The sequence below is a fragment of the Solea solea genome, chromosome 6 (genome assembly GCF_958295425.1).
Source record: "Solea solea chromosome 6, fSolSol10.1, whole genome shotgun sequence".
Taxonomy (NCBI): Eukaryota; Metazoa; Chordata; class Actinopteri; order Pleuronectiformes; family Soleidae; genus Solea; species Solea solea.
Genome location: NC_081139.1, coordinates 10489758 through 10517006, shown reverse-complemented (window position 1 = coordinate 10517006; position 27249 = coordinate 10489758). Strand labels below are relative to the sequence as shown.

The 27249-nt window shown below is 40.8% G+C and overlaps 1 protein-coding gene across 2 annotated transcripts in view; it reads right to left on the bottom strand.

The window, feature by feature from the left end:
• The window catches only part of LOC131460858 (plexin-A2-like), a 72430-nt gene that overhangs the window by 27796 nt on the left and 17385 nt on the right, over positions 1 to 27249 (bottom strand). For both annotated transcript variants that reach the window (XR_009240421.1, XM_058631714.1), the window contains exons 4-12: positions 18991 to 19125; positions 12667 to 12767; positions 9313 to 9436; positions 7975 to 8128; positions 6723 to 6819; positions 3632 to 3746; positions 2561 to 2761; positions 1819 to 1915; positions 1010 to 1209 (exon numbers count right to left, since the gene is read on the bottom strand). Coding sequence is in view for 1 of the 2 variants with exons in the window: in XM_058631714.1 (XP_058487697.1) it covers positions 1010 to 1209; positions 1819 to 1915; positions 2561 to 2761; positions 3632 to 3746; positions 6723 to 6819; positions 7975 to 8128; positions 9313 to 9436; positions 12667 to 12767; positions 18991 to 19125 (1224 nt within the window). In the remaining variant the exon portion in view is untranslated. The remainder of the gene's footprint in view (positions 1 to 1009; positions 1210 to 1818; positions 1916 to 2560; positions 2762 to 3631; positions 3747 to 6722; positions 6820 to 7974; positions 8129 to 9312; positions 9437 to 12666; positions 12768 to 18990; positions 19126 to 27249) is intronic.

Here is a 27249-nt window from a genome sequence, read left to right as displayed (position 1 = left end):
AAAGAAAGCTCTTAAACCTTAAACATAAAATGTACTTTATGTAATGGTCTCGGTTGTTAGTATTTTGTAGTTTGGTGTGCTAAGAGTGTTGGTGTTTTGTTGCTGATGTGAGATGAACTGTTAAGCTCATACGTGCATAAGTAATACAGATGGTGTGAAGAGTTTAGAAAACGCAGCTTTAGTCGTGCTTGTTAGCAATTGAAAAAAAATAAAATGTAACACAGCTTTTAATAGGATTAGCAAATGACAAACATCAGTGTGGTGGAGATGGCATCATGGAGAACAGAGTGAAATGAACAACCTTGTTCACTTAAGTTTAGTGTAAGACTTGCCTCATAAATCAGTCAGACTGACTAAACTCTGGGAAACAAAGTTCCACAACAAATGAACGACATGTCATGAGTTATCATTCAGTTCAGGACCTGAGGCAGTACATTTTCAGTTGCGCAGGAATTTGCCACTGTTGACACGGTAATTGCAACAATGTGATAACACTGGCAAATTCAGGACAGAGTACTGGCAGATAATATATTTCTTTAACTCTATATACTTTTATTCTGCACATGTAAATGACTTTATTTATGTGATGCTTAAATCGGTGCATTATGAGGGACCATTATTTGCATTCTGACTGAGACTTGTTGTCACTGTATGATGGAGTGAGTTCATTTTGAGATTTGTATAAGGTGTTTTGGTGATTTGAGTGAGTTTTGGGGGTGAGATTAATTGTTTGGACAAGATGCATGTAGGTCAAGCTCACCGTGTGGAGACTTTGAAAAAGTGGCTTCAGTAGTGAACAATGAAAAAAAAGTGTTATCTTCCGAAATGTGGTTGAAGAAGATAAACTGAACGTTTAGTTTGGGAACTCGGGTTTCTTAAGAGCACTTGTAGCTCAGTTTTCAAGGGAATGATGACGACGGCTGAGAAATGTGTATAATTACCCAGAAACCCATTATCCGCCATGACTAACTAAGTGGCATTTGGGCAACATCCCAAACAAACAACAAACCTCAGTAATGCGTGGGTTGGTGCACTTGACATTCCTGACGGAGAGGTCCAGCCAGCGGCTCGCATAGGGGGAGATGGGAGGACAGTGCTGCTTCATGGTGCAACGACCCTCGCCGCTGCACCAGCCACACTGGAACTTCCTGTCTGCCCGCAGGCACATGCCACAGCTGTCCCGCTGAGCACTGCACTTGTACAGATGCACTTTAAGATAACCCAGAGGACATCTGGTCACTTTTTATTCATGCAAACATTAATATCACACTTAATATATCACTATGAATAGATTGTAAAGGTAACTGGGGACTGGCTATAACAAAAATTCAAATTGACACACTGAGTCAAAGAAACATTCATGTAAATCCCTCTTTCATGTATTAAGAAGAGAGGATGCCAAAGTAATCCAATAAAGCCTTCTTTAAAGTCTGTCTCTTGCATCCTCTCGTAAGTAGACTTTATTTATGCCCGTATACAATCAGTAATGACAAGGCCCACTGCATTAAAATGTATGTCTATATCCATCAGGACAGGGATGCATTTAGTGCAAAACCAATAACAACAACTGACAGACACTTTTTCTCACATGATGAAGAGGTCATAGCCATAGGAGCGAAACTAAGCAAATATGAAGATTTACTGTTCATGCCTCTGGGATCACAGGTGATTGGGTCCTATTTGATAACACTCCCTACTATTGAGAACTTTCTCTCAAGGCCATTTGGAAGCCTCGAAGTGCTCTCAGTGGCCCACCTATCCCCCAGGATTGAGTGCTTTACACTTCTCGGGTCTGGCAGTGATAGATTGCAGAGTTACCTTTAATCTTCTCGGGATTGTCGATGATGAAATTGCCGTTCCATACAATGGAGAGGTCCACTGCCAGGTCACTGATCTTCACACCCTCATACATGTACTGCAAAGCAGAAACACAGAATGAGGGAGTGTGCAGAAAGTGCATGCAAGGAGAAAGAATACCAACGAGACAAGGAATGAAGGTAAAAAAAAAGTGATGGAGAAAGACAGAAGGGAGGGAAATGAAAGGATGAAAGGGCAGCAGAGAGACGAGGCTTTTAACCATCTGTCATTTCTGCCATGGTTGGCTGCTCCTCTCCTCTTTGATGTGTAGGGACGCAAACCCTGAATGGGATGGCTGATCATCCACATCTAAATAAAATGGCCTTTTTGCTCATTGTCACAGAGAAACAAGAAATGCTTTGCAGTGAAATGTATCCTGGCTTTTGCACTGTGCAACAAAACATGTCCCCAATCCTGTGATTCTGGTGGGTCAAAAACATTTAGACATGATGATGAAACCATATTGATGTGAATTAGTTATAATTCGTGTTAAGAAAAACTTCTTCCTTTCCTTAAACTTCCTTCCTTTCTCCTGTGCACTTCTCCTCACTCACTTTCCCCTTCCTCTACTTTCTCCTCAATATGCTCAGCACCTCAGGCAGTATCCACTGATGTACCCTATCTACCTTGCCTGCACAGCATCCAAGCTGTCTACCTCATTTGGCAGCTGTGAGACTCCCACTGGGACTGTTTGAGGTCATACCGAGCTGTTCTGGCACTGCACACTGGTGCTGTTGAAGCGCAGCGCCGTGACATGCTGGCTGACTCCCTGCACGTGCACCACACACTCGTAGCCCCGCTGACCAGACTGCGGCTGGGGAAGGTTCCGGGCCCTAAGGGTGATGGGTCTGACTTCACCGGCCGGGATGAGAATTTCCCCAGAGTGCAGGAGCTGAGGGCAATCCTTTGAAAACAAACACAGTAACTTTATTCACAGTTATCATCATCCATCATACCATCAGTCACAGTAAGTTATGTAAATAACAGTTACATCACTAATTACTCCTCTGGATATTAGCTCCATATAGTATCTCGCTCTCTTTTTTTGTATATACATATGCTATGTGTGGCAATATTATGTAAATACCCAATGTACATTATTCTCCCATATTAGATTCATAAAAATGTGCAATTTGATTGATAATATACAGTAGTATTATTATTGGAATTTTTCTATCTTTGCAGCATCACTGTATTCTTTACGGCAATTCTATTTAGTCATGGTCGCTGTTTTTCCTCCACGTAAGTCTGCCATTCTAGTTCAGACTGAAATATCATTAAGGGAGGATTTGCTAATAAACTTGGTACATGTATCCATGGTTACCAAAAATTGCTGTGTCCAGTAAAAAAAAGAAAAGAAGAATCTCTAAATCTCTTGAGAGCATAGGCTTCACATTTTTAAACAGATAGCATAATGACTTAGCTGTGCCCTGGCTTTCCCTTTGTCCCCATGTCAACAATGGGGTTCTGTATAAAACCTCTCAGCTACTGCATAGACTCCATAGAAATGTACTTCCTTTTCAGATTAACAAGTTTTATTTAATAGTGACTTGGGACATTTCACCACCAATACTTTGATTAATAATCAAATCCCATATCTGTACAGTTGTGCTGTATCCATTGATCACCTCTCTGCACTGGGGCTCTGCTGTGCTTTTTGACTGTTTCCTCACAGTCAAAGTATCTCATTGGCAAAGATAGATGGTGCTCTTGAAAGGAGCAATTTAATTAGCTAATGAAAGAGCAACTCTGCGGTGTCTCTGTGCTAATGTACCTCTGAGGCGTTGACTCTTCCCTCCTGGAAAGAACAGCTGCTGGGGTCATGTGTGCACAGGTTGCGGTATTTACACCAGTGGCAGCGGAAAGTGCTGTTTACACAGGACAGACACCTGCGAGAGGGAATGATCACATTACTGCACATGGTGCCTGCAAAACATTAATAGCACCGCTTGCATAATGAGTGTATTTTGCATTTACACAGTAAGTCATTTGTTCAACAGTAATCCTTATGTACTTTCTATCCATCATGTAGTGTACGTTCCTCCTCTCCTGCGTGAAGAGGATTGAACTGGGACGCTGATAAAGGATTACAGTATCTTGTTGTTTCATGGAAACAACAATCATATTTTTTTCAGTTTCTATGCAGCAGCATGAAGGGAAGTCTTGGTTGTGGATGACCTTGAGCATGACATCTGAGCAGGGTTTAAACACTTGTAACAGTGGAATACAAAATGAAAGCATGTAATACATAAATTACAGACATACAGTGTCCCTGACAGATGTGCACCTCAGTTTTGTTTTGTTTGTTTTTTAAATGAAAACGATGTAATTCACCTGGTGCAGTTCCGGATTATAACCATCTCTGAAATTAAAGTGCCAAGTGCATATTTGATGGGTAGAACTGTGCCATGTATCTGGCTCGGATACTGTGTGGATTAACATTGAGCTGTTGGACTGGATTTAATCACACTTTGGTTGAAAAACATGGAGGTGGTGCTGGTACAGGTTTGGGAGAAGCACTGAGATGTCTACAGATGAGAGAATTAGATTGAATGTGATTCACAGCTGCTGATATGTCAAACAGAGCAATTGAGTGCTGAAAATGGATCTTGTTCTATTTTCCTGTGGGGGCAAAATGGACTTAGCTGTGCACAATGGAGGTGTAGCATTGTACATGAAAAAAAAAACACATAAATGAATCTATGCACTATCAGTCTCCAGGATGAGGTCCAACTATATGATAAAACCTTAAAACCACAAGCAGAACTCTAGCACTGCAGCTCTTAGAAAGCTGCAATTGCCAATAAATGTAGTGCAGCACCATTAAATGCTGATATTAATAAGGTGCCCAAGGCCAGTATGGACATAAAAATGTGTGCTTGTGTGTAATTGTGTGTGTGTGTGTGAGTGAGAAAGACATTTGGGAGGTAGGGTATAAATAGAACTAACTGGCAGAGTGCTGCGAACCCTGGGTAATTAATTATTGGGGGCTTGTGTGATGCTGAGGTGAGGGAGGTGGAGACAGAGGTGTCAGGTTATGAGTGTGTTTGGGCTGAAGTATTAATCACAGTCATTCACATGGTCACCTCACAGCTAATGAAGGCCATATTGTTGTGCGGCAGACGTGATGAGCGTCCGACTGTTTTTCTGTAATATGGTTATATAGACTCGCTCATGTTGCACTCAGAGGGCACGTTGAATAAATGTCATGTGAGTCCACTGTAGGCTAATTCGCATGGTTAAGCCGTGACTACTCCCCATTAGTCAAATGTCTCCAACCTACTGTTTATGTCGGAATAAAATGTGTAATTATGGAGCTCTATCATTAACAGCACACTTGAAGGTGATGTCGTGCATGTATGAATAAGCTTAAAACTTATTTTCCATTTTATTGCACTTGTGTTTTAAAACATTTTTTTTTTCCTGCTTGTGAGATAATTTTATGTATTCAATCCCCCTTTGACTTTTTCATCCATTTAAAGCAACAAAATGTACAATTTCAACCTTCAAATAATGTCTCCATTATCATTTTGATGGTACGTCGACTTAGAACAGGGTGAGCGGCACCCACAGAAAAGCCTGCATTGCCTGCATTGGCACGATGGAAATTTGGGTTTCTGGTCGGCACCATAGCACAAAAAGAACTGCAAAATTTGACTACTTTACAGCATACATCACTACCACAACCTCACCCCACTTACACTACAGTTGTAACACATAATACTGTTTATCAACTGTCGGGGGAACCTGAGAGCAAATCCTTTATTATTGCTTTTAGCTTGTGAAAATGTCCATCCATCCATTTTCTACCGCTTTATCCACCACATGAGGATCGCGGCTGAGACAAACAACCATCCACTCAAACACCTACAGCCAATTTAGAGTGTCCAATTTGCTTGTGAAAATGTATTCTATTTATTTTTTTTATTTTCAACACTGTGTTTGTTTTTATCTTATTTTTCGCTCATTCGTCTTTTGTTAAGAAATGTACGACACAAACGAAATGTTCCACCGTATATAACCCAATCAACTCTCAACTTTCAAAAGTTTCAACCACTCATAAACAAAGATATTTCACGATAAAGGTGAGTGGTTAGAGTGCATATTCACGTCTTTGTCTTTTGTTGCCACGGCGACTTGTGAAATTGCTAATTTGCCAAACGCTGCTTCTTTGCATGCATCCTAATGCGTTGCAGTGCACAATGGAAACCTTCTTATCCTCGTCTCTTACGTTAAGTACATTTGACACAAGCAAAATGGATCAAAGTCAAAGCAGCTTCTCAGGGGGGGGAAAAATTGATGACAATTTAAATGAGTTCCTTTGTAATTTACATGATTTCATCAGACCTCAGGGCACCAAAGAAAGGCGGGAAATCTGAAAAGTCTGACAACAAACACAACTATGGCTGGGCCTCTGAGGACTACAGTCAACGAGTCCTAGGAAACAGTTACACTCGTGTTGAGTCTCCATCATTAACACTGTAGTTGCTTGGCAACATTTTAACGTGTAATGATTATAATTTAAAACGATGATCATTGGGGCTGTTTTTGCTTTGTTTGGGGGGAAAAAAAATAGTATTAGTTTAGTTGAATTGAAAATGAAAGTGCAAAGAGTAGTCCACTCCCTAACAGCCAATTTGAACAAACTGGAAGCAGACAGACCATGGCAAGTGCATCATGTTGATTGAAATGAAACTTGACAGATAAATTGAACTTGGAGGTTATCTAACAGCCCGATCTTAAGTGGGGTTGTGAGCGTCAGTACATCAGTACATCATTGCCCTAAATTAAGTTGTGCTCCACCATCTATTGAACAAATCAGAGAAAGGGAGGGGGGGGGAGGGGCGTGTGACGGTCTGACTCACGTTTTGTGTGTGCTGCAGTTGTAGAATTTCACCTCCGTGCTGGCAACCATTTGACCTGTCTCCTTTGAGTTTAGACGAAGTTCTACGCCGGCCCAGTCTGAGAGTGAGAGCGGGGGGTTTAATGAGTGAAAAGAGGAGGCAAGGGAATGGAAGAAAAAGTGAGAAAGGAGTACAGAGTGAAATAAGGTGAGAGAGACAACAAAGGGACGAGTGAATGAAGGGAAAAAAGGAGGTAAAAATGAGAAAAATGTTAATACTTTCATCTCACTCCACCTGGTGTCTGCGTCTCTGTAAGGGCATATTGCTGTTGTCTTCAGTCACAAACTTCAATTGAAGGATTACTGTATATTCTAGGAGGGAAGTTCTAAAGCTTGTTGGTGCAAACTTTGTGGATAAACTAAAAATTGCAGGTTTGGTCAATGTGAAAAAGCGACTGCTGGGTTTTTATATGGTGTTGATATTTAAATATTTTCACTGGTCATCTTCAACATTTCTACTTTGTGACTACGATATCTCACCAACATTTCCTATGTGGTACAAACGTCCACTTGGACTCAAAAAGATGAACTTAAATTGTTGACTCAAGAATTAAAACTTTGTGGTCAAAGATCAAAGTCCACTCTTGCCTCATCATGAGGGATGTCACGGTTCTTATGTGTTATCTCAAAAACACAAGATAATCATTTCAAATCTATCTCTGTTCACTTACACTTATGGACTGAGGGGGTTTTAATTTAGACCATGGTCACAGTCACAGTATGTTATGTGCATTTAAAAACAGCCTTTTCAGATAAAAACGATCGACATATAGCTCAATCTCAGAAGTGGTTAGGGTTAGTGGAGTGTTAATGGAGCTTTATGTTCACAGCTTATAGTCAAGTTGTAGCTCAAAAGAACCAATCAATGCTGGTAACTGTCATAGTTTCTACACTACGCTATAATGCTGCTTTTCCCCTATATGGTCCTGGCACGACTTGCCTCGCCTTGGCACGGCACGGCTCAACTCTACGCGGTTTGGTTGGTTTTCCATTACAGTATAGTACCTCCTCAATGTGAGCGGTGTCATCGCTGTGTTTTATACGCGACACAACACAAACTATTGGCTAGTATCAGGTACTACCACTAATGGAAAAGCTGATCTGAGGCAAGTCTAGTCGTGCTGGAACCATGTCGTGGAAAAGCAGCTTAACACAACTCTGGAGTTTTCAAACAAAAGGGAGCTGGCAGTGTTTTCAGAAAACTCTGGACTTACCTTGTCCCTCTTGTATCTGAGGGACCTCCTTGCCAGCTGGGGACAGACACATCACTCTGTTCCCTTTGACGTGACCCTCCACTTGGGCCTGCTGGCCAAATGAACAGGTGATCCCAGCAGAAAGGTCTGGAACGTTATTCACCTCCAGCAGAAGCTAAAAGAAAGAAGATGTATCAAACGTTAGTTTGGCCTGTGTCACAGTCTGTTTTTTGTCTGGTAACAAGGAGGACTGTGTTCAGGCCAAAGTGACCTCTAACACATTATCTCTTTTATTAAATGCACACAAAAGCTGCAAGTGCAGTAACTCACAGTACTTGAACTGGGCCGGTACTGTCATTTTTAATTTCACTACTTTATGTACCAGCACTTTTATTCCTGTTTAGGTTATCTGTCTAATTCATGATTCTGGTCCAGAATAATCACCTGACGTTCACCTGTTCTTGTGAGAGTCTAGTTTATTGTGTTTATTTGTTATTGTTAAACAAGAACAACATCTCTGAGGCAGGTGATCAGCGGTGGAAGACAGCACAATAACGGTACACCAAATAACATGGACTGTAAATCATTGTTGCCAATGTATGTTAAAGATAATCTGAGTAGACAAGTTGGCAAAAAGTCCAGTTTTTAGTTATTTAATTATAGAGTGAATATTGAAATAAATAATAGATGTTGTGAACATCACTAACATCTTATGGTGTCTTTTATTCACTGAAGATTTGAATAATTTAGTGTTTAATGGTTCAGTAATACCGATTGCCCAGGAAATATACTCCTGCATATAAGCTCCCTGTTAGAATACAGTATGTTATTTTCACACTTTTATATTTGTATGGATTAAACAAATGAGAAATAGAATAAGATCAAATGATTCCAGTGTTGGCGGTGGGCAGGATCTGCAGCATTTTCAACGAGAAAGCCAGTCCTGGTGTTTCACTTGTTTCAGTCTTTGTGCAGGTGATTATATCCTGACTCGAACGTCATATTTAACATTTAAACAAATTGAAGTGTTTTTCTCAAAATGTCAAACTGTTCTCTGGTAATAATGTTGCTTTGCTCCAACGGCTACTGAAGAAAAACTGTTGAAATAAGCTTTTAGGATATTTAATCAACCTTTGGTTCAATGCAGATGCAGACAGACAAAGCAGCTAATTGCTGCAAAAATGGTTCCGACCTAGTTTTATTCCCCTTCACATTTGTCTCCGTTTAAACCAAAAATAAATTCCCCTCACCTCTACAAAAAAAAACACCCATTTACGGGCTCTACAATCTACTTGTGGTGACTGCTCATAAAACACATTATGTTTGAAGTGACAGTGGTGGAATGATGAGCACACTCACTGGGACACTATGTGCTGATACTGCAATGCTGTCCGGGTGAGCGATAACTTTCACACAGCGGTCAATTTCAGTGGCAAAGCGGAAGTTCTCCTCTGCCCTCGGACACCTGTCCCTGCGTGAGCACCTGTCAAGCAGAACAGACACATGATTACAAATGGGTACGAATAGAGAAGCAATCCTATGGCCAGATTTTACTCTCACTATCTTTAGTTATACAGAAATATACAGTGCTTAACGAATAGTACCTGAATGTAGAAGCTCTTAAACCAAAATGATATTTTTAACGCTAAAATATAATTATTGTTGTTATCCATGAATTTTCAAATGTGCTGTTATATAAATCAAACTGAATAAAATACTAAAAGCACGTTATTATTTCTTGATTAAGATGTCAAATTATAATAATATTTTCTGATTTTTACAACAGGTGGTCTAATAAATTTGTTAAGCACTGTATGTGAAGCAAAGACCTTATGAACTCTACTCAAGTCTTTGTAATTGATGTAATTCTTGTTCTTCCAATTATGTTATATTTAAACAGATGCACACATGTACTGTATGTGTGTGTGTGTGTGTGTGTGTGCGTGTGTGTGTGCGTGTGCATAGTATACATGCAGATGCATGTAAAGCTAATTAAAAAAAGAAAAGTATGCAAATCCAGCACTTCTTGCATACACTGTTTTTGCGCCGATGTTCATGGTTCCCACAGGATGAAGTTGGCTGAATTTGTTGATCCCATGACTTTTGCTTTGGCGGAGCTTTTAAATGAATTGGGGTCTCTTCATATTTGGCAAAGACATTCATGTTCCCCTCAGGAGTAAATAGCTGCAGAACTAATGGCAGCTGGACCCCAGATGTTAGCATGCTAACGCTAAACCACGATGGAAGAATGAATATTATATGCGTTAAACATTAGAGCTTGCATTAAGTGGGAATTTGCCAGTTAACTCATGCGTAATGTCGTGACACAGTGATTCCACGATAATTGGTTAATTGCAAGACACAATTACATAATAATACACAATAATATCTGCCTCACTGAAGAATACAAAATGCCTCTAAGGAGACTGAGTGCAGGATTTTGATTCTGGTTAATTTTCAAAAAGACAAAAACAAAAGAGCATCTAAATCCTCAAAGTTAAACCAAACCCAAAGCTTTTTTAACCTCTCACCTTACAAAATCATATTTTTTCAACAAAACCTGGTCAATGAACTATGCTATTATATTTACTTTTAACATATTTCCATTACCTTATATTTTTAGTAGTATACTACAAGATTAAATCCCTCATAAAAGGGTTACCTTGACTCCTCCAAACATGGAGGGAAACCTATTTACTGTATATTTAAATAAATGTAATCATGTCTCTTTACTCAGAATGATGGTATAATGTATTAATATTATGTCTTCCTTCCATTCGCGTACACTGTCTTTCTTACTTTCTTGCACAGCTCAGATGTGTGATCTCTCTTGCTGCTTTTTTTTTTTTAACCGTACTTTTCAGCAGAGTAAATTACACTGAGTGCAACAGTAGAATACATTTCAGCTCCCAGATCCCAACAGGCAATTAAAAGTAAGAAGTGAAAGGGTCGGCAGCACAGAATGACCTTTAAAATAATAATCTTGTATGAGAGAAGTGAGAAGTAAAACTACATTTGAAGTTATGGGAGGAGGTACATTTTATTTCAACTGTGTGTCCAGTTTTACTATCAGGGCCTGCTGATGAGGGTTTTAATGTAATTGTATTTATAGAGATTTTTTTGAATGAGGCAGAATAGGAGCTCTCTGCACAGTAGTTACAGACAGACCATTCCTAAATGCTGTCTTGAAAAGAAAGAGTCCCTCAGCAGCAGCAGAATTAAATTGGAAGTGTAAACACACAATATTCTGGCTGTTCACCATCGTGTCGTTCTTTTTTTAAATGTGAAATGCACACACACACACACACACACACACACAGAGGGGAGACGGTACTTGGGTGGCACCTCCTGAGAGAGCTGGAAGCGCATTGAGGCCTCTGCTGTAATTACAACACAATATAAAGGCGGAATGGAAAGGCATTGACAGCTGTTGCTGGCTCGGCTCCTTGAGGTGGACCCGAGCCGCAGGAGTATAGACAGTCACCTTCTGACCGCTCATCAGTTGAAGTGCCTCGGAAAAATTTGGGGGGGGGGGGGTTGTCTTTCATCTCAGCCTGTCTTTCATTGCCTTTTATTTTGCCTCTTTTATTCACTGTGTTTTGTCTGATGGAGCCATTTGTTCCCATTTCCTTTGGGCTTTTTTTTTTTGAACAGCAAACGCAAACTCCCCCCCCCCACAGTCTCTGACTGATAGGACACTTTGCTAGGGGTGGGAAAGTAAAATCCTGAAAGCGATGCGCATGACACCCTGTGAGATGATTGAGTGGCTAACAAAATCTGGATTTAATGGACATAAAAATAAAGTGGCCTCATTTTGCAGAGTGAGAGCTCATGATTCACTTAGGGTAACTTGAGGGAACAGCAGCCTATCTGTTTACTGATAAGTGTGAGGCATTAATTTAAATAAGCAGTGTAATGGGACTTGCAGACACAGTCAGCACTCAGGGAAAAAAAAAAGGGGGGGGAAATAACTTTTAAATGAGGTAATTTAAATTAAAACAAAACTTAAATGATTTCCCCCTTCTAAAGTCACTGCCAATTTGATCGTACAATGAGAGCACCAATTCTTATCACCATCAATATATTGCTGGCTGAAATGCAGACATCACATGATCAAACGGGGGGGGGGGGGGGGGGTGGGGGGGGGGAGGGTGTCAGCTTCAAACACGGCGGCTGGTTGTGAAACCCAGTTTTTTTTGTTTTTTTTTAATCTCCTGAATTCCCTTTGCTCTATATGGAGGTATTATGCGAGCTAACCCAGGGGTCAGATAATTAAGATGGCAAAGATAAGCTGGCTCTGTCAGGTCCAAAATGTTCCCTGGGTATGCTGAGGTCCAGTTTGTTCACCTGCTGTGTCTGCCAGACTAATCCCTCTTGTCCTTCATTAATGCCTATCGTTCATTCACCCGAGAGTCAATGAAATCTGGTGGGCATGCAGTATGTGCTGTCCTCAATAATGCTATTTACGAGGGATCATTGTCCAACTTCCGTTTTCTGCTTTTCCCACCAGCTGTTGATAAAAATGGGCAAACTCCAGGGAGTCTGTTGTTTCCAACCGCACAAATCATATGACCACATGCACTTAGGATTTATTGATAGCTTTTTTTTTTATGCACTTGCTTGGAAAGAGCCATTGCTGTGGTTGTGGTTCCAATCCCTCGGCTGTGACATGTGTATTTCAGCGTGGGAGAAGATATAAGGGAGCAGACTCACATGTTAAACAGGACACACCAGCCGCAGTGAGGGTCACCAGAGCTCAGGCACTCGGCACATGTAGTGTGCTGCTCACAGGCCTCCACGGGAACCTGAGCCACCTAAACCAGAGGAATGACAGGGAGGTTTCAAATGTGAGGTTGAAGAAAGATGCACAGACATATTATCAGAGAGTTGAGTGAGTGCGAAAATGTGACAGGTTTTCCAGTAAAAAAAATATAAACATCACTCTCCCCTCTGTTATTTCTACTTTCAAGTCAAAGTTCACATCACACGCGTGATGGGAAACTTAAAGAGACAGTAAAGCCCACTCTGGTCATTTTATTTGTCTTCACCTATGAGCTTTATTTTGAAATTCTTGGTGTTTCCCCCCTTATGGCCACGGCTTTTAGGCTCCACTTCTCAGACCTTAAGACTACGATGCTTCATGTGATTTAAAGGGAATATGCAGACTGTGGCATTTCACTAATGAAGTGAGATACCAAAAATAGTAACACAGTGGTGAGTTAAAGCTGTTGTCAGAAATGTTGTCATTTTATTAACTTCCTGTCTGTGGCTGCAGTTACCATTTATCATCCTATGTCACTTTATGAACACATTTATTTACAGTTTAACCTCATGAGCAGAAAGGACCACCTATTTGTGGACTCCTGGCTCCTGATTGGATAGAGTTTTGTGGAATACAGACCCATGGTCACTGACCAAAAATTCTGGATCAGTCATTCCCAAAGTGTGGGTGGGCTGCGGCCCCCTAGTGGACCACGGTGGTACTGTTGGTGGACCGTGGTGTTTTTAATTTTCAGTTTTGTAATTAAGTTTTAAATTGCTGTACAATATGTACGGTATATTTTAAGAAATACTTGTAAGGAGTATATGGCGTTTAAATTGTGTGTTATATTCTCTCGTCTCCTCACTTTGTCGTGAAGCTAAACCTTTCAAAATATTACATGGAGCCTATGGAGTGAACTGATTATTAATCTGCACTGGATTTTTCCCATCACCATGTTCACATGAAAACAAATATGGGAATTATTGATCCTAGTCGATCATAGTTTTGATTTTGAAGGTGTGGGTGGAGGATTTTCAGATTTCCAAAGTGGCCCCGGCACATTTAAATTTGGGAATGGCTGCTCAAGATCAATGATAGCTGTCAGAATATAGAGTGTTTTTTTAAAATGTATTTTAAGTATCTCACAGCAGCTTTAAGGGACTATGCTGATACTGTGAAGTCAACTGTATATATATTTATATATATATATATATATATATATATATATATACAACCATAACAAACAAAACACCAATCATTCAGAAACAACAAGACAAACATTTTGTTTAGCCTTCAGTTACTCTGTGCTTTTATGTAAATGTCACTGTTTTTGAATAAAGTTTCTTACATGTTTGTGTGATAAAAGTTAAATATGGCTGCCGAGGGCCCACTACCAAAACATTCTGATGAAAGAGCAAGGCCCTCTGATGAGGAGGGACCAGAGGCCATTTCATCATGTTGACTATTTTGAAATATATGGAAGTCTCATCACAGTACACACAGTGAAATATCCCAGAGGAAAACAGGCCATTTCTTTCTAGTTCTTGCTTGTGACACAAATATGTAACGGAACATGCAATATTGTGCTCTAACCACAGCTGTTTTGAAAGCTTTTTTGGCAGCAGAACCTTTATTTAACTTTCCTTTATATTTGTGGACTCTTGCAATTGTAATGATTTTGTGTTTATCTTACAATTTTTTCCCCCATACAAATACATACAAGCAGAAAGACTGTCAGACAGCCACAATCTTTGCTATTGCTGCCACATCCGTGCGTGCACGTCTGGCAAAACATAAGCTGTCCATTAGCTGCCTGAGAGATGCTGCTGTCACACAGCGAGCACGTTCCACGATTTACAAAACCACTATACCACATACAAAACCAGGCTGGAGCTGCAGCCTGAGCCTGGCTATTTTATACTGTTTAACTGTATGGTGAAAGCAATTTCCTGATGTAAACAATCACAAATGAAGAGTGGATTATGGATTAGAGTGTCTCCGGTGCTCTTGATAGCATAAATGGGTGCTCTCTCAGGTCTGTGTTGACGAAATGGATTATTTGCTGCTTTACACAAAATAAGTTTCTCTCTTTTTTTCTTTTCTTCAGCAGTTCAGAGCCCATTTGGTGCATTCCATTAGCAAAATGAATTTATAGTGCGGGTGGGGCCTAAGGCTTAAAAGTCCATATCTGACGCACTTGGAATAATCCATGAATTGTTGTGGACTGGAGCTCATCTAAACAAACAAACTTGGTTTGTGGCCATTAGGCAGCGTGACCTTTCCACGGTGAGAGCTATGGATCTCCTCCTTTCTGTTGCCCCGCTGAAAGTCTAATGTTGCTGCACATCAGAGTTGGTTTAGTGGCCTTGGTATTCCTTGGTTTTGTGTCCACAGGGCACTAAGATATGATAGCAGCTCAGCATGTGGATCCGCTCATGAGTCTCCCACTCATCGTACACTGTATGATGATACTGTTCTTTTGTCTTGAGGATGTTTTTTTCCCTCATTACTGGATACCAGCTGTTCAGATACAGACACAGTTGCTATTCATGCACTATAAGTCGTTTTGTAAAAAATAAAATTCCGCCTCTGAAACAATGTTCGGAGGTATTTGCTGTTTGTTCAGAAGGACATCGCAGTAACCAAATTAAAAGAAAATCTGACAATCTAATATAGTCCCTCATTCAACATTTATGCCGCGTTTCCCACAAGTGTAGGTCATTGTAGGTTAAAATGTCGCCACTCAACCGAATGAGGTCAAGTGGGGGTTGGTTGTGCAGATGTGGCCGTAACAATAAATGGTCATGCAAGGCTGAAGAGAGTTAAAATGATTTAATCGTTACTTCTATGGTCCATAAAATGTCAGAAAATGCCACAAAAAACAAAATGACAATCTTAAATGTCTCATTTTGTCCACAGGCCAAAATAAATCACTTAGCTGTCACAAAGGAGCAAATACTCCAGAATATATCACATTTATGAAAACATTTATACTAATCATTTAAGAAGTTGTTTATTAATCAATGAATTGTCCCTAAATAGCAGGTGCTGTGGTGGAGATAGTCAATAGTGCAGGTTGTGTTATTAGTATTGAAAGTCAGGAGTGATCCTTATATTTAAAAATGTAAAGTTTGTAATGATTGTGGTGCATTGGAAAACTGTGTTTCCAATGTTTCAGTTAAAAAATAGTGATCATATTCTGCTCACCACGTATACGTGTGTCTTCTTTCTACGGTCGCTGGACCATTGAGTTTAGCCTCCATACTCGGTTTGTGCTCAATGATCTGTAAATGCCTCATAAATCATTCATGAGCAGATGCTGCGTTTTCCTCATCAAGCTTTTGTTTGCCTTGACTTCTCTGAGATCATTTCTTCAGGAGAAACTGATCAGAACAAACTTGATTAGAACAAGCAAAGAAAACCCCAGAAGGAAAGTCTCACCCTTGCTGATTACAAACCTCTGCACTGCTGTCATCCTACATCGTCAGTCTGGCTCTGGTATCGCACAGTGGCTGGATATATTAGTCGTAGCCAGGATTTTAAATTTAGGGCACATCAAGACAAGTAATACCATGATTTAATCACCTGTTTGTTATTCATGTTTTGGTTTTAAACCTAATTTCAGTCAATTGGGTGTGAATGAACTTTGAAGCGATTTCATTCATACTGTATGTTATTAGAGGTATTCCCTTATTTGTTGTTTTGATGATCATGATGGAGAGCACTGTCCAATATGTCAGTCCAAAGGTTTTTAGTTGGTTTGAGATCTAGTGACTGTCACTGCTATGTAGCATATGGCGTAGACCAATTGTTATGTTCATTAAACAATGCCTTGATCCCTCTCATTGCCTGTAGGGCTTTGTCGCCCGTCTGTACATTTATCAGTTTATAAACAGTGGCTCCAGCTGGAGGCTGATAACTACACATCTTTGTCATGTCACATTTCTGTGTTCTTTTCCTCAAAGCCTGCTAAGCACACAGGCTGCACAGCGGGCTCTGTCTCCTCGAAATTACATCCATGCAATATTAAACTGTATCTTCAAATATGGCTGGATTTCTGTTGCGTGGACTGTGCAGCAGCTCAAATAATGTATTGAGTAATCAAATTTAAAATGAACGTGATGAAACTCAAATGAGCTCAACGTGTACTCTACGTACTGTATTTCTCAATTGGTCTCGGGGAAACTCGACAAATGACAAAGACTAAATGATACGGAGTAAGTAGACCTGAAGCAGACCTGAAACCACCACCGTACATTAAAATCATATACAGGTGAGGGAGGGAGGATAGACAGACAGGGCCAGAGAGAAACAAAGAAGTGCATGGGTGGGATTTCGAGCAATTATTTTAAATTTTTCAGAGTGCCACTTTGACAGATTGCACTGGAAAAACCCTGGAGCAGAGTCACCCTGCCCCCCTCTGACATTTAAAGCCTTAGCCATCATTTTACAGACAGCTGAGTGACATTCAGTGAGGTTGTGTGTTTAGATACCAAGCATTACTTTTCTTAGAAATAATCAAAATAAAGCCACACAGAACGAAAAAAAAAAAAGATTAAATGCTGGGATAATTTTTTTTCATTTCGATGATGGCTCCTAAATGACTTTTTGATTGCAGACACATACACGCACACACACACAAATGGACATATCCCTACATCAACATGCTGATTCCTCCTTTTCTCTCCTTACTCTTCATCATCATGCTAACCCTGCGTGTTTCACTCGGCAGGAGACAGAGAGGCTCATTGTTATTCCATAAGGGTCGGCTGATCCCAGCCAAATCTGTCTGTGCCTCGCTCCTCATTCCACATCATTCTTGAATTGTTTGGCTCCCAGGAATCTGTAAATCTCTCGTCTCTGGGATCTACTGTAAATGTGCGAAATCTCCGAGTGACTCTCTCTCCCTGGGGGATTCCTCAGTCTGGATTAAAAGCTGAGCAGAAATGGTGAAGGAGACATGAGAGAGAAGGGCTGTACTCTGATGGCTACACAGCCCGCGCTGCTCCAATATTGAGAGAAAATGCCTGGCCAAGCTAGGTTTGGCTTTTGCTGTTTATCACAGTGTGTGTGTGTGTGTGTGTGTGTGTGTCACTGGAGGTGGAGTGAAGAGCTGGCTCTCCTCCTGACGGAAGCACGTGTCTCTCCTTAAACGACCAGAGCTCATCAATAAGTGATGCCTTGTCTCTTCCAGTCTATCACACAGAAGGAAGAGTGGCCTTGAGTTGTTTTAAAAGACAGAATCCAGCACAGCACCGACTCTACTCCCCCATGCTTCCTCAAGTGACATCATCTGTTCTCTTAAACTTTGTTTTTTTTAGACTGTTTCTCAGGCTCCTACAAAAGAGTTTGGGAACACTCGGAAATAAATGATGCCAAAGCATTTTGTCACAATGGTTTTAGTTGTAGCTCAATGCATTCCAGGAGTCTGAAGACAACTGAGAGCACAAGATCTTTTCGTTTTTTTGGTAATAGTGTGGCCTAACTGAAACGTAATTGCATTTCACAGTGCTCGCAGCCACGCCAAAATATTCGCTTGATGGGTGTTGCAAGTGATTACCACTGTTTCCTTCTTATCTCGAGGGAACGCAGGAATATCATCCAACAACAACAACTACTGCTCACCTCTGTGATGCTAGGCCAAGTGAGGAGCAGATGGGGAGGGATGCAGCCACAATTTTCTATTGAGTTTGTGTTGCGTATGCACTGTAAGTCGATTCGCATGGATAAGTAATTAGAACAGCGGTCCATCCCCTTACACACAGCCTGCATATTTAACAAACCCTACTGTGGATGTACGTGTGTGAATAATAGAGAGTTTTGCCACATTGTTGAGGGGATAAGTCATAGTCATCCGGTAGGATGTTTTTGATTTAAATCGGATTTATTGCTAATTCCCAGAATTAACACAATAATGGTAATATTAACATTCATGTTATTATCTGTGCCAGATCAAAGCTAAACATTTGATTGTGCAATATCCTGACTCCCTCAGTGGAAATGTAAATATTTTCAAGCATGTCTAATGAATTCTCCACAGACCTGAAGGCATAAATCCTCCTATAGTGCACCTCCTCATGTCAAGTAATGCTTTTGACTACAAATTGCATGCCACATGTACAGTATCTCACAGAAGCACGTGTCAGCATAGCAAACACTCGTTCTCACAGGACCTGGAACCAGTGGGGTTTGATCTGAAAGACGGTCTCACTACATTACATCACTCACTCACTGTTTCTCCTGACAGCAGCAGTGAAACGAGGGCGTTTCCTCACCTGATAGTCAGACATGACATAGAGAGATTTCCTGTCCAGGGAGAAGGCCATGTCCCGGAGGATGGCGCTGCTATCCTTCATCACAGTCACTGTCTCGTACAGCACTCCTCCCTCCAGAGGGTCGTCCACCCTGATCTTTAGAGACACAGAAAACAGAGAGGAAGACAGTGAGCTCCGTGCTGCAGGATACTGTCAGTTAGAAACTCTACATCTGTAAAGTGAGCTGTCTTTACTTGCATATCATCATATTCTTACTTTTGCTTTTAAATAAAAGCTCAGTATCTCTCCAGAACACAGGTGTTATCCTCTAAATGATATGAGACATCTAATAAACGTCGTTGTTTTCAGATATAGACAACTACTAATTCTACTTTTATCATTAATGACGTGCTTTGCATTCCGGATTTTCCTGATTCCTGCTTTCAGTAAGAAGCAAATGCCTTTAGAAGTCTCACTGCGAAAACACCTGAGAAGCCATTTACATTTTATGCCGACAAATTGTCTTTTCTGATAATGAGTTAACTCTCTCGTTTGTTAATCAATGAGAACATTGAACAGCTTGAGTTTGTTTGAATATGAAACAGAAGTACGTCACTGAAACCACACAGATTCCTGCTAGAAACGTAACTTCACAAATATGAGTTCAATCTGTGGATGCAGGTATCTAAAAGCAGGTAAGGAAAACGTACTCATCGTTAAATTATGAGGTACAATAAATGAGAAGATCCAGTTCATGACAGTCAGTTACCCTTCCTAGACCATGGAGGATGAACAATTAGACAGTCTGCTCTATGGGTGAGTTCCATATCACATGACCACCTAGACGTGGAAAGAATGGCACGTAATTATTTTTAGGCTTTTTTAATTGTGTTAGCTATTGTGTTAAGTTGAATCCTGGATCCTTCGTTGCTCAGAGAAAAAAAAGTATTTGGAGGAGTCTTCAGAAAAGGCAGCTGAGTTGTTGTGCTGTGACTCAAAGGACCTTCAAATGCACAAAGGAAGGAACGGTTACCTGTGGGTTTCAAATACTGTTTTTTATATACATAAAAAGTATGCTTTGATGAAGGTCTGTGTAAATGACCCAGGTGTGGAGTTTGCACTGACGTGAATGCTTTGAGTACTTCATGAACTGCATTTCAGCACATTGACTTATGTGCAGTTGGCTCCGAAAGCATCTTCCTAAATGCCACCAAGAAACTGGGTTTTCTTCGTGGAGGTGATGCTGATGCAGATTGATGTGCTGCTTGCCAACTTAACCTAAATCCACCCCTGACGCACTACAGTTTTGAAACACGTTCGGTGAGCTCAGCCTTAATTTGACTTTGGAATGACTTTCAAGCAGCAGTCTCTTGGGGCTCATTAAATGTGAGCATGGAGAACAGATGCCCCACTGGTGGAGGCTTTTCAATCCTCCTCTCCCACTTCTGCCTACAAACAAGATGAGGTTTTGCAGGTCTGTCTTTGCTGTAAGTGGCTTACTGATTTTAGAGTTGGCGAAAAACACAGCCATGCGAAGACCACAGATGCTTTTAAAGAATAAGCCGAAAATATTTTTATTATTGACTTGTCAATTACCCGCTTGTAGCACTCCCTCCATAATGAAAGTGTTTCAACTTTCTGTGACTAACCACGGAGACAAACCTTTATATTGCTTGGCCATTGACCTATGCCCTTTAAACAACAAAAACTAAGCAGTGCTTCTTTATTAACATTCATAAACTCCATCTTTCACCCATGGTGCAGTAATGGAAAAAAAAAAAAAACTCCTTCGCAATGCAAACCCAGGTGGAAGCTCTATTTAAATTCTGAAGTACAATTATACCAGTCCAGCGTGCGTCCTGACATGTGGAGATACAAAGCCTCGCCACCAAAACCAAATGCGACTGGAAGAGATTTTGAATGGGTGCCAGGGCTTGTTTCTTCACACGGTGGCAGAGGCACAGCAGTCTCTCAATTGGGACAGTTGTTCAATACAAGCTGATTATATGATTGGATCCCATGGGCACCAGAACTTCATCAATCACTCACACCTCCACCTTCCAGGCAGCTGTGCCTTTCCAATGAAGGAGGCTGGGGGGGGGTCTGTGTACATTGTGTGTGTATGTGAGTAAATACTGTGGTGTTTCAAGGAAGGTGGGGAATCACATATAAAAACACCAAAGAAATGAGTACAACAATGACATGTGATGTGTTTCAGCTGATTCCAGATCATAAAGGGACACTTTTTCTCTCACCAGTCATTACCTTGACACCATGCGCAATCCGATTTAATAATTATTTATAGACTAATTTATCTCGTTCGACAGTTCGAGCTCCTTTTTCTCACCCTCATTGCCTGCTCCTGCTTGTCCCATCCTCCTTTTTTCCTCCTCATACTTAAAGTCCCATGCAGTAATTTATATAACAGTTCATACTATTCATTCCCACACTCCTGATTTCATAAATAGTACAAACAGAAACCAGAATGTGTTGAAACCCATCCATCCTCTACTGCTTTATCCTCCACATGAGGGTTGCGGGAGGCGCCATGTTAAAAAAAAAAAAAAAAAAAATCCCCAAAGTGATCGTCGTCTTCTGGCTTTTGGCATTTGTGGTCTCCTTTGTGAGATTGGGCATGATGAGGCTGACCTGGGGTCAGGGGATGTGGGATGATCTCCAACAATGACCCATCAAGAGCAATCTGTGCTATTTGATTTCAGCAGATTGAAAAGTGGTTTTATCATGTAAAAGAGAGCTGACCGGGCAAAAACCCCCAGGGAGAACAACAGGTCCTCAATCTCTCCTTAAGTCCCACAGCTCCATAATGAGAGAAACGTGGGTTTAATTGGTTTTATAATGAGGCTGTTTGTAATACACGCGCACACACACACACACACACGCAAACGCTCAAAGAAAGGCTCATAAAAACTTGTTATTTTATTAAGGACATCTTGCCAAAACTAAAGCAATCTAATAAAACAGTCTTGGAATAAATCTTCCCCATGTCCTATTGATTCAACTATATGATCATTTTAGAGGCTACATTTTGTGATGCTGTTAAACTGTTCTTCCTTTTGTTTTGTCCACCCCATTCAAATCAATGACGTATTTGTACAACACAAACTGTACATTATAACCTTGGTGTGGGGAGGATTAAATTCAGGGCTGTTGTGCTGCTGAACATCCACCAAGTATACAACAATCCATGTAGTTGAATTGAAGGCCTCCGTCACGCAGCCATTTCAATATTTTTCTTAAACTTGCCGTGCTAGAGTGTGGAGACTTTAATGACATATTCAAAAACATATACAGTGCTTTAATATGGAGTTGGTCTCCCTTTTGCCGCTAAAACAACTTCCACACTTCTTCAAGTGTTTCTATGGGAATTTGACCTCATGTATGAGGTCAGGCACTGATGTTGGACGAGAAGGCCTGGCTCACAATCTCTGTTCCAGTTCATCCCAAAGGTGCTCGATGGGGTTGAGGTCAGGGCTCTGTGCGAGCCAGTCAAGTTCTTCCACACCGAACTCGTCAAACCATGTCTTTCTAGTTCTTGCTTTGTGCAGTGGGGCTCAGTCATGTTGGAATAGAAAAGGTCCTTCCTCAAAACTGCGGCCACAAAGTTGGAAGCATAGCATTGTTCAAATGTCTTGGTATGCTGAAGCATTAAAATTGACCTTCACTACTCTAGCCCAAAGCCTGATTGAAACAACTGAATTCAATACTTAACTTAGGTGTGGCCAAATACTTTTGTCCATATAGTGTATGTTTGAAATCTCTCTTCCAGACACAGTAAATTGATGTCTTTTAGTGTCACTTCAGCTGCTCTTGTCACTTGTTGTTGAGACAATGAGAACCTATTTAAGTTAAAATCCTGTCCTTTAAGTTAGGACATGATTTTCAGGTCAGCATCATGTACTACATCTTACCTAAGTAAATCTTTTAAATTTCAAGTTATAATCCCTGCATGACCCATGTAATGTAATAGACAAAGGAAGTGATTTGCCGTTATGTGACCTCAGTTGGCCTCGTGTTTAATCATCTCCTCTCTGTGTATCACAACTGACGGGCATATATATTAAACCCGTGTACGATATTTAAGCCATTAACAGCGATATCCTCCTTGCTGCTAAGATTTCCATGCAGAACCTGCACTGGATATAAACAAATCAGCTTAACATGGCTTCCACAAACAACAACTGCAACCTGAATCCGTGTGCTCTTAACAGCCTCCCTTCCTTGTGGCTGGGTTTTCATCTTAAATGCTCGGCTGCACTCTCATCCTGTGAGAGCCAAAGAAAACAGAAACCCCCAGACTTCTAAGATGTCACTTGGCTTAAGCAGGGTTAGCTCTAAAGCTGCCAGACCTTTGGATGAGCTGTGCACTCACGGAAATGGTTCCTCCATGAGTGTTTACATATGGGATTGAGTCGGAGATTCATCTCGGGTGATGATTTTTATTCATGCTGAGAGGAAGTATACATGTAAATTCCCAAAACCTCTGGGTTTTTTTCCGCTGCAGATTGGGGAACCTTGTAAGCAGATGATTACTATGTTTACGCAGACATGACCCGTCCAATCTTAAAAATGTGTGTCCATATGAGGCCAGTCTGTGCTCCACAAAGTCGACCACCTAACTTAAACATATGGATGATGATGACCCAGCGGGATGGTGCACTCTGCGCAACCAACCATTCCCAATCTGCCACTGTAATAGGTTTCGTCTGTCCCCCAAGACTCGTCTGTCCAACTTGAGCCGGACACACGGAGGATGAGTCATTTCTTTCACAACAAAATAGTGTTCTCCTGCATGCAAACGTTTATTTTAAGGCACCTACTGATTGTGAAATTACAATCAATCAAATTGTATTTGTAGAACGCTCATTCACAAATTTAAATGAGCCTATATGGCTCAATACTCGTACATTTATTCTTGGTCACAGCATAACACAGACCTCATAAAACTAAATATCACCTAAATTGTAGGCTGTGACATTCCTCCATCCCACTGGACCACACACACACGCACCCATACTACGAAATGCATGCAAGTATATAAAGTAGATGTATGCCGATTGCGAACAAGACTGAATTTGGCACAGAATTCACAGCGAATGCTCCCAGGCTCAATGTTGACACAAGGGGCATGCAGCGACATAAGGGCCAGACAACTGGCCGCCTTCAAGGTTGAGTGACTGTGCATATGGTCCAATCGTGGATGACAGTGATGCAGAGTGGGCATTGATCATCCACTGTATCCATCATGCTTTTGTGAATTCTAATGAGACAAAGGAACTGAGCTACAGCCGCCAATGAAAATGAAGCGCATTTGACGACGAGGGGTCAGTGAGGTGGATGTGTTTATTACCGGACACGACTGTTCATCCAGTCGTCACATTTACTACAGTCTCAAAGAGGGCTGAATTGATCACAGCCACTGAATACCTAAGTGCCCAGACCTAAACACAATTACCGGCGAAGTCAAAAGCGAGACGTCATGGCGTCTTTAAGTGTGTGTCCTTGTATGTGTGTGTTTTGGGAGCAGCCAAATCTTTCTCTAACCTTCAGCTGCATGGCCAGCCTCCAAGTTCTCATGCCGCAATTTCTACAACCTGACCACAGTCTCCTCTTAGTCTCTGCATGTTCACTTCTTTTCTGTCTCCTTGAGGACATCTTTTCCTGCTCTCTGTTTCCTGTACTCCTCCATATGGCCCTCATCCCACCAATGATTACCATTGTTTGTTAGGTTCCCATGGTCCTCCAACAAAAGGAGTGGGAGGGGGCAGTTGAACAATTCTTCCGTATGGTCTTAATTTTCATGAGTGCAAACAGTCACAGCACTTTTGTGTTGAAAGAGATGGAGCTGCTAAATACAACTGTAGTCTGGACATCAGGAAGTTGGAAGCCTATTCCTGCTTTCCCCAAAATGTTCTTCTCTTAATACCTGCGTCAGCTTTACTAAGACATCGAACAGTGAATCGCTCTGAAGAATACTCACAGGTCTTGTCCCCTTCAAGCAGTGATGAAAATCCTTTAAATATAGTCTTTCAAACACACCAGTCTGCCAGCACCCCTCCTCTGCTCTGAAACTCTATTCTAATGATTTCAATCAGCAAATCTCCTCTTCCTGGCCCGCTTAGAAATGGAGACTTTGAAAAGTCCATGCTCTTTCGTCATGTACCCTCAATAAGCCATTATGAATCCACTATTTGTGCATGAGAGTAGATTAAAGGCTTTATTTACCGTTTCTAGAGAAATGTTGCTGCTGAGTAACAACAGCCACTGAGACAATGCAGGGGTCTGCTTTTATTCACTTCGACAACTCACCCGTTTTCACATGATAAAACATGTGTCCTTCAATTTGTATTTACCAGCACTGATCTGGTTTTCTTACAGTGATAGTGATCGAAGAGCACAGGCATCAATGGCTTTCAAAAGAGCAGTGTTGAGATGGCTCATATTTATGATTCTTCAGATCGTTCAATCTACTAGTCCACACAAGACTCCTCACTACACCCTACAACACACTTCCAGCCTGTCAAGCACTGTCTGCCCGAGGTGAAGTCCATATTAAAGGATTAATCATACATTAACATACCCCTGCATTTTTTCCTCCCAGGCACCTATGACATCACTGACTTATAATATACAGTATACACACAAAACATGGCATGTATCTTAAAAAAAATAGAAACGTCTTATTGTTACATGCACAATCTTCTTTTAACACCCCTCACGTTTCACTCCGTATGCCGTCCCTACTCCTTGTTTTTTAAACGTCAGTGTGGTCTGCAGGAACATCTCCTCTGGAAAATCAATTCCACTGCACAAATGTTATGTCTATAGGGCTGCCACAGGGTAAACTAAAGCTATAATATCATTCTGCAACGTGTGTGTTAGGTTACAGTAACACAGCATCTGATGTGAACGGCAAATCGTGGGAAGGTGGAAAATCTGTTTTTACTGGTTTTGGACATGGCTTAGTGATACATCCATAAAGATTTAAGTCCTTTTTTTTTAGCCAAATATTACAGTCTGGCGGACGTAAACAGAGCTTCTCAGCGGTTTTGGCAGGCAGACAATTAGTCTTAATGTTTCATACACTCACATCATACTGAGCATAACCACCCTACCACCACTCTAATCTTTCTGTCTACCACTCCTGAATGAAAGAACCTACAATAGTAATTGCATGACTGTGGTCCTCTGTTCTTTAATAGCACGAGCTGGACCTTCCCACGCTTGCTCTAATGTACGAAGTGAATGAGACACTGTAAACATTTCCTGAGTTTAATATTATATAATAAAACCTGATTATGCATATTATGTGACTATGCAATCAACAGGGTGAAAATGTGTCGCTAAGCTATAAAACAAATCCTGTACTGTTTGTACAACACCAAGCTCTTCAAGCAGATCAGTTGTCTTTTTGAGTTCACTAAAAACCAAGACCAAATAAGTCCCTTTTTGAAGGATAACTCCTAATCAATTGCCAGACTGCTACAAAATGACTGTATTCTAGTTGTTGCTGTAGTCTTTCAAACCTTTTTTGAAAAAAAAGAAAAGAAAAAAAAGAATTAACATAAAGGAGATGAATGAGAAGAAACATTGACTACCTGCAAAAATTCTGATTCCAAATTTTTAAAGATTCCCTTTCAATATGTGTTGATGTTCATTTAAATGCACATTTACACGTTGTGTGGGCTTATTTTACTGACTTCTTTAGCTCTGGGGCAGTCTTTGTTGAGAGAACATCACACACATCAGATATAATCACTCAAAAATGCAAATTGTTGTTGCAGTAAATACTTAAAAAACACCTTAATATAACTGTACTGACTGAAATGCTAATCATGCCCTCACCACATCCCAAAAGCATTGTAATGTTTCTGCTAACAAATGGAAACTCTGCCATCGGTGCCACTGAAAGTTGTGTTTACCTGCACCACCTGCCTTGAGACTGGAATACATTTAAATAAGGATGAGTGAGAGATAATGACTTTTCCCTGGATTTGCCTCATTAGTGTGCATCATGCAGAGTGTAAAAGCCCCTTTCATATTCAGTGTTAACCACAGGATCCTACCATCAACCGCCTAAGGAAGCTGTAGCATGATAGAAATGTCCTGTTATATTAGGAAACAGGAGTGATGTAATAAAGAGATGTTGATGGACATTTCCATGTGCTGCACGGAGCGTGATAGGTGAGGCTGTTGGTTGCCTTTGTGATCTTTCACCCCAGTTACACCCTTCCTGTGACAGGCTTGACCTTTTCAATGGCC